Source organism: Podarcis melisellensis (assembly GCF_964234715.1).
Source record: "Podarcis melisellensis genome assembly, chromosome: 1".
NCBI classification, from domain to species: domain Eukaryota; kingdom Metazoa; phylum Chordata; class Lepidosauria; order Squamata; family Lacertidae; genus Podarcis; species Podarcis melisellensis.
In genome coordinates, this window is record NC_138528.1 from 118,256,855 (window position 1) to 118,265,446 (window position 8,592).

Genomic DNA, 8,592 nt, shown 5'->3' on the forward strand with positions numbered 1-8,592 from the left:
TACAATGAAAGTGAAGGTGGCCTACCCAGCTGGCCTCACTATTCAGATTTATTCAGATTTGTTGCTCATAAAGCTCAAGCCGGGTGACAGGAGATTCTTGTGTATTTCATCAGTATGATGATAAAATAGAAGGATTAATAAAATAAAATAAAAAATAGATAATGATTATTATATCTGCTGTTTCTATTGGGTGACAGTACGTTTCTGAGCACAAGTCAAAGTGTTGGTGCTGACCTTTAAAGCCCTAAACGTCCTCGGTCCTGTATACCTGAAGGAGCATCTCCACACTCATCGTTCTGCCCGGACACTGAGGTCCAGTGCTGAGGGCCTTCTGGCGGTTCCCTCACTGCGAGAAGCCAAGTTACAGGAAACCAGGCAGAGGGCCTTCTCAGTAGTGGCACCCGCCCTGTGGAACGCCCTCCCACTAGATGTCAAAGAGAAAAAACAACTACCAGACTTTTAGAAGACATCTGAAGGCAGCCCTGTTTAGGGAAGCTTTTAATGTTTAATAGGTTATTGTATTTTAATATTCTGTTGGAAGCTGCCTAGAGTGGCTGGAGAAACCCAGCCAGATAAATTATTATTATTATTATTATTATTATTATTATTATTATTATTATTATTATATAACAAGGCACAGTTATGGACTGAAATATCACTGGGGAGAGGACTAGTCTGAAACATTTCCTATCTAAATAGCCCAGTGGCATGTGGTTAGTGGAATAGGGGGACTAGGCTAGTCCCCTAAATGTTCCCAGTAAATAAGAGTATGAAAGCATTAAAGCGTAGTGCCTCCTTCTCAAAGCCTGGGAAGCTTCTGCCTGCTTTAGGGAGGGAGGTGCGACACTCATCACCCCCACCCACCCCATCGCCTTCACAAGTTGGCCCTAACTGTTCAACTATTAAAATTTCACCACACGCCACTGAAATAGCCACATACAAGAGCAGATCAAAGATAAGCTTGACCAAAGGATAAATATTGAGTCCAACCCTCGGTGGAGATTATGAGCCTGGTGTCTTGCAGCACAAGGCTAAAAGTGCCAGTAACACTGACTGGTCCTCTCTTTTTTTGAGTGTACAGGTGAACTAATGTACATGGTGCATTTTTGAGTTATGGGCGGGGCTTGTTTTATTTTCTAGGGTCCTGCGGGTCATGGTGGTCCTCCAGGGCCTCCTGGTCAACCTGGAGCTCCTGGTCCGTGCTGTGGAGGTGGTGGCCCAGAGAACCTTGAAAAAGGACCATCCTACTACAGAGACCAGCCAGATGAAGACAAAATAGCCATGAGCGATATTTTAACTTCGCTGAAGTCAATCAACAACCAAATCGAAAACATCGTTAGCCCCGATGGCTCACGGAAGAACCCAGCTCGGAATTGCAGAGATCTGAAGTTCTGCCATCCTGAACTTAAGAGTGGTATGTTCGTTTCTGTTCTGATCCAGGTCATAGAGAAGTCAGTGAGAAATATGCGGTCTCAAGAAAAGAACCGGGCATTGTGAGGGACACAGAACTGCCCCATATATCTCTTTTCCCTCTCTTTCTGGTAAAGACTAGTAATATAAAATGTGGTGCTCCTTTGGTACACTATGCATTTCTTAATCAATTACTGTACAGCAAATGATGCTGCTCAATGTAATCATATTATATATTTCCATGAAGAGGGGAGAAGGAGGGATCGACTAGTGGCTGATTCCTGCACTTAGCCACAACAGGAGGCAATGAACTCCATTAGCTCCAAGTCTGGAATAGTTTCAGGGCTGGATTGCAGGCAAATTGTGGAAATAATAGGGCTTGGGATCCTATAACTATAATGTTTGATGTTTTATTTTGTTTCTGTATATGCTGGAAACTGCCCAGAGTGGCTGGGGCAACCCAGTCAGATTGGCGGGGTATTATTATTATTATTATTATTATTATTATTATTATTATTATTACCAAAGTGCTTGATGTGCCTGATAATGAAGAAATGTGTCGGGGGAATGTGTAGCTGTTATTCAGTTAAATTAGACTTTGAAGGAAGTGTAAAGATTAACAGTACTTAATATGACTCAGCAAACATTAAGAACATACAAGTGTAGGGTAATATTATCATTTAGGTTTGTATTCTTCCCAAAGTAACCCCACAAGGCAGCAGAAGCCTTTGGCATCCAGCACAAGGAAGAATATACCGTAATCCCAGGTTAAAGAATGCCCTTTTGCTTTGTCACTTTAGGGGAGTACTGGATTGATCCCAACCAAGGTTGCAAATTGGACGCCATTAAAGTATACTGCAATATGGAAACTGGGGAGACGTGCATCAGTGCTAATCCTATGAGTGTTCCAAAGAAGAACTGGTGGACAAGCCCAGGACCCGAAAAGAAACATATTTGGTTTGGAGAGTCTATGAATGGAGGCTTCCAGGTAAGAAGAACGATGCGTCTCTAGCCCTATCGTTCAGCCCGGACACTGATGTCCAGCTCCGAGGGCCTTCTGCCCTGTGGAACACCCTCCCATCAGATATCAAGGAGATAAACAACCATCTGACTTTTAGAAGGCATCTGAAGGCAACCCTGTTTAGGGAAGTTTTTAATGTTTGATGCTTTATCATGTTTTTAATATTCTGTTGGGAGCCACCCTGAGTGGCTGGGGAAACCCAGCCAGATGGACAGAGTATAAATTGTTGTTGTTGTTGTTGTTGTTGTTGTTGTTAATATTATTAATATTTGGTCAAGCAAACCTTGACTTGAGAGTGTAATTAAATTGCTTCTCAAGAAAGAAGCAACTCTGGATCCATTTCTAATTGAATGAAAAACATAATTGTCTTCTCTCCCAACTACCATAGCAACTTCCATGGCCCTTGCCATTTTTATCAGATGTTTCTTGCATTGCTAATGCTGATTTTTAAAAATATTTAAAAATATAATGTTACGTGCATGGATATCTATATATATTTCCAAATTTATACGCTTGAATTTAAAAGGGGGTGTACTGGGGGAAGGCATTGATTGGAAAGACCCCCCAATAATAATAATAATAATAATAATAATAATAATCAGGAAACAACCTTTGCCAGCTCTGGAGCTGGTATCTTTTCTTCACTTTTATTTCTTCTCCATTGTTTCCAATGGCGGTGATGGGGTGGTGGTCTTTAAAAACTGGGGAAAGCTCTTCCAACCTCACGGCAAGAGCCCAGCATGGCTTTGGTTTTGGTGCACGGACTGCCTATGCCGTCTACAACCATCTACAACAAACAAGCCTTCTGTGTTTGCCCCACAGTTCAGCTACGGAGACCCAGATCTTCCAGAAGAAGTTGCAGATGTTCAGCTGGCCTTCCTCAGAATTCTTTCTAGCCGAGCATCTCAGAATATCACCTATCACTGCAAAAACAGTATAGCTTACATGGACGAAGCCAGCGGGAATGTGAAGAGAGCCCTGAAGATGATGAGTTCTACCGACAGCGAAATCAAGGCGGAAGGAAACAGCAAGTTCACATACACTGTCCTGGAAGATGGCTGTACTGTAAGTAAACATTGCAAAACAAAATTGAGATTCGGTTCATTGTTCCATTATGAAATTTCGGTTTTGCAAACCTCCTATTCTCCCTCCTAATCTTGTGCATTTTAAAGAGCCTTAAATTTGTAGTTATATCTTTCGATTGGATTTTATAGTGCAGAAGAACTTTAGCATTTTCCCTAGCTGACTATAGAGGGGCCGATCACAAGAGTGAGAAGTGGAACAGGAAAGTAAAACTTTGGGGCAATGCTTGCTAGCAGGGTGGTGGGAACTTTGATTCAAGCTTCCACACATATAGTTACGTACAGACATATCATCCTCTTCACTGGGTGACCAGTGACCAGTGAGCTACCCCCAGCTCAGATTGGACTGATGAATAAGGCTATCAATGGGAATAGCAAGACTATCAATGGCTACAAGTCAGGATGGTTCTGTGCTACTTCCTTTATCAAAGGCAGTATGCTCTGAATTCTACTTGCTGCTGATTAATACTACTGATAATAATAATATACACTTTATCCCTCACATATGACTCAGAAGTCTGGGGAGGAGAATCACGATAGGTCGTTCATACTTCCTCCTTCCACCATGGAAGAGCCTGATAGATATTAATCCAAAGTATTGCTAATCAAACCTTTTTAAAAGCACTTTCTGCTTTGCATTTCACAGAAACACACTGATGAATGGGGTCGAACCGTCTTTGAGTACAGAACACGCAAGACAATGCGGTTGCCGGTGATAGATATCGCACCCTTCGATATCGGCGCTCCCAATCAAGAATTTGGTGTGGACATTGGCCCGGTTTGTTTCTTATAAACCCGAGAATCATGCTCATTCCGAACCCCAACAAACAAATTCACACTCCCACCTTTGCTCTTCTTGTCTTAACCTTGTCAGCTATTAAGAGTCAAATCAACTGTATCCCAGTTATTTATTTGCAAAAAAATTCTGGAGAGAGGGAGGAAAGAGATAAATTGAGATAAAAAAATACCATTTTCTTATTTTGCTCTTTACACGTCATGCAACAAAATCCCTTCTGCTGTTTCTTTCACCAAAATTGGAAAAAAAACCCTTCCAACAGTATCTCCATGGTGCTACATTACAACCTCAACACTCAGTACAGCAAAACTGTAATAATAATTGAATGCTTGCCCACCAATCAAGCACTGACGGATTCCAGCATCCAAGTTTGCCCTCCAATATAAGATGCAGTTCATAAAGCTAGAGAGAATTCCCCGTTTCAACTACCTCAACATGGACAGAAACTGGGATGAGTTTGATGATTCACACCAAGAAAACCAACTCAAAAGATGTTGGAACCAATGAATACATCTGGTCAGGTGGTTTTGTTTCTGTACTGATTATTGATGAACAGAGTACAGTCCATCTGAAGAAGTGAATGCCCCTATTGTCAACAGACTAATATAATTTTATTGCTGGACTGCATTGTGTGATTTTTTTGATTTATTTTTTTTACCGGGTGCTCCTATACTTTCCTGTCATTGCTGGTCAAGACCACTAAAATGAGGGAAGTGTAAAAAGATTAATGTGATGGTGCTAGTTGTGTGATTTTTTTTCCACTTCTAAATCTGCGAGCCAGGTTTATTGGCTTGCGTTAAAACATCAAGGCTTGACAACAATTGTAAATGTCTCTCATCAAAAGTCGTATCGTCAGTAGGCCATTGCTGAGGGCTTTTTTTCCTTCCCTCTGTAAAAGTCAATAAAGATGCAAAATCGTGAGCTTCTTTTGTCACATTAACACATTTATAGTGTTGGAGGTTAACCATCTTTGTAAGCTTTTATATGGTTGTTGGTCTTTTCCTTACAGAGACACATAATAAAATATTGTAATAAAACTCTAGCATTGCCGTTTATGTGTTTTGCTAGATAAATCTCTTTCTGTAGGTTTCATCAACAATTAATTTAGCATAATGATCATTTATTTCTCCAGTGCCATCCAGGTCAATGGCATTTTACAGAGGAGCCAGGCAAACTAGGCAAGATCTCCAAAAAGGAATTTTACAATCTACATTTCAACTGAGGAGCGGGGTGGAGCAGAGGGAGAATAGTGGGGGCGGAAAGGGAGCAAATGCAGCTTCATGTATTTAGCAGGGCCGTCTTACCCATAGGCGCTAGGGGTGCAGGGCACCCGGGCGCCAGGCTCTCAGGGGCGCCAGGCCGAGAGTCCAGGGCCTGAGAGTTGAGTCTGGGGAAGAGCCCGCCCATAGGTCAGAGTGCCACAGCGGGCTCTGCTGCTGCAGGAGGGAAGGCTCTGTGCCGTGAGTTCAGGGGCGACCGAGCCAGCAAGACACTGAGGCGGCCGGCTGCCTCTGCCCACCTGCATGCCTGGGACTAGGCAACTGGAAGGGGCGTTGAGCGGATCTTTGCACCCTGACGCCGCATATGCTTAAGACAGCCCTGGTATTTAGATATCATTTGGCTAAAGATGGGAGCAGATAACGGCCAAAGGGGAGAGATTTGAAGGGAAGCGTTATCGTTGTTCTTGAAAAAGAACATAATTCTTGCAGGCTTAAAAACATTCAGCTGCCAGTTGGCACAATTTCCTTTCAAAGGAATATATTTTGTGTTGAGGCAGGTGCTACACTACCTAGATCAGCCTTTCCCAACCTGATACACGCCAAATGTCTTGAGCTCCAACTTCCATCAATGATAGCCAGCACAGGCTGCGACTGCGAGGGAGCATCCCGTGGCCTCTCCATGGCCTCCACTGATGGCATCCTTCCTTGGGCAGCTCATAGTGGCTGCTGAAGAGTGAGCAAGGAGGAGGCAACAACCACCAAGATCCAGCCTTGTATGACATGCCAGCTCCAAGAGGCAGGCAGAGGGCAGGGCTAGCCTTGGAGGGAAGAAAGGTGAAGCAGAGCACAAGGAGTCTTAATTTCTTTTCAATTTCTTTTTTCAAGACATTTTATTCATTTTACTAATAAAGAGTACAAATAAACACACATCAATAAAGTCATACTGGATCCCAAGACTTCCCTCCATCCCATCCATGGAGTCTTATTTTGAACATCTACAACTGCATATTAGTCCGTACTCCAGTTTTTTTTATATATCAAACCATATTGTCCATAATGCTTTTTACACTACAAGTGAGTCAACATGCTGCTCTTGTTTCCATCTGCTGACAGTGGTCTCCTAAATAACTTACAATTTTTTCCCATTCTTTTATAAAGTTTGTATCCTCTTGGTTTCTAAGGTTTCCCGTCAGCTTTGCCATCTCAGCATAGTCATGGCTTGCCACTCTTCTCTGCTAGGGACTTTGACATCTTTCCAACTCTGGGCCAATAGCATCCATGTGGCTGTTGTTCCATATCTTAATTCCTATTTTTTTAAAAATGCTTTGTGCATCCACGTCTAATCCTGCAGTTATTTACTGGTGTGTGGTTTTCTTTTTATAAATCTACCAAAGAAAAAAATAATACAACACAATATAATATAATATATACTAAGGGGTTTCCTTAGGATGGTTGAAAACAGTTGGGGGGGGGAGTGATAAATGTCCCTATTTTCATCTGAGAAATCATCATCATTTTTTTTATTTGCATGCCGCCTTCCCACAGTTAAAAAGCAATGCTCAAGGCGGCTTACAGCATAACAAGATTTACATAATTACAAAAGTCATAAACAATAAATAAACCACATAAAAAATACACAACCAAATGGGAAACAATTTCCACATAAATCAAAATCTAAAACTAAGAATGCAGCATTAATAGCACAGTTTAAAATGACATAGGTAAAAAATAACAGCAATTTAAACAAAAAACAAAAACAAAACAAAACGGAGCCCTCTCTGCCTGGCAGCAGCAGCAGCAGCAGTCCTTTATAGAGCCCATCAGCCCCTGCCCTAGGCCAGGTGTTGAGTGGCCAGACTCGGGCCCTCAGGTGCTGAGCAGGGGAGTCCTCCTGGGTGGTAGCCGCAGCAACAGAAATGTTGGAGGAGATGCATTCCTAACACCGTCACTTCCCGAGGCAGGGCAGGCATCAGTTTTGTGTGGTCCATGCTGTGTCATCATGACCCTACCTCCATTCCATGGACAACAGGCAAGCTACAGATTTTCTCATATGTCCTCCTGCCCCTTCCCTCTATCAAAGTCTGCTGCTGGTGGAGTGAGAGGTGTGCTGGGTGTGGAGGAGGTGAGGTGTTGCCTCCACCAACCAAGGAACCAGAAGTGGCGGCAGCACCGTGAACAGAACAGAATTTATTAATTTCAGTCACAGACTGGTTCCAGCTCACATACAATATCACAGAAGTCATAAAACACAATAGGGATACATTTGAATTTGCAGTTGGGTATAACAGGGGCAATACAGATATAGCAGCAGTTAAAAATATATAAGTTAAATCTTAAGCACTAAAATATAACCTAAAATTGTCACTTAAGGCCTTAGTCATTACGGTAGCACAGCTTGTTCCCTAGGTTTTACGGCAGTCGCGCAGAATTGGCCACCCTTAGAGTGAACTCTGGATCCCTGTCCTCTACCAGGGATTTTAGACATTGGAGATTTTTGCATAGCAGGGATGATAAATGCAGTGCGTATAACCCCGTAGAAACCACAGTGTAACAAGGCACGAGAGACAGCTTCTACCTCCATCAAGCCCCAGGGGCAGACTCGTTCCGCATATGATTTACCCTCGAATCTGCCCAGTAATAAGGCAGATGGCAGAACATTAAATCTAGCGAGGGTAAACAACCGTCTGTATTTAAGTATTTGTAATTTTGACAGATATTTTGCTGAGGTGAACCCTCTCCCATTATCTTTTATTGCTGGGTTTTTATTCATTTCACTCACGTGACACACCATGAACAGAAAAGCTAGAGTAGGAGCAAGCAAGTGCTACTGGTCCGTCAACAAGGCAAGTGCCTGACTATGTGACCAGGTGCCAACAGGCCTGGCCTGAGATACCACACAGTTCTCTCTTTTTTTCCATTTTTTTTTATTAATTTCCTGCATTTATAACAAAAATAACATTACAAAACACACAACAAATAAAAAACACATTTCAATACAAAAAACTAAACACAAAAAACAATTGCTTCTTCAGATACCTAATTTTTATAACACTGTTAACTGAC

At 42.3% G+C, this 8,592-nt stretch overlaps 1 protein-coding gene across 2 annotated transcripts in view; it reads left to right on the forward strand.

The window, feature by feature from the left end:
- Window positions 1-5,346, forward strand: part of COL3A1 (collagen type III alpha 1 chain) — a 96,633-nt gene extending 91,287 nt beyond the window's left edge. For both annotated transcript variants that reach the window (XM_081903351.1, XM_081903352.1), the window contains 4 exons: window positions 1,141-1,414; window positions 2,211-2,398; window positions 3,254-3,496; window positions 4,160-5,346. In XM_081903351.1, the coding sequence (XP_081759477.1) occupies window positions 1,141-1,414; window positions 2,211-2,398; window positions 3,254-3,496; window positions 4,160-4,306 (852 nt within the window). In that variant the 3' untranslated portion in view covers window positions 4,307-5,346. The remainder of the gene's footprint in view (window positions 1-1,140; window positions 1,415-2,210; window positions 2,399-3,253; window positions 3,497-4,159) is intronic.
- The last annotated feature ends 3,246 nt before the right edge of the window (window positions 5,347-8,592 follow it).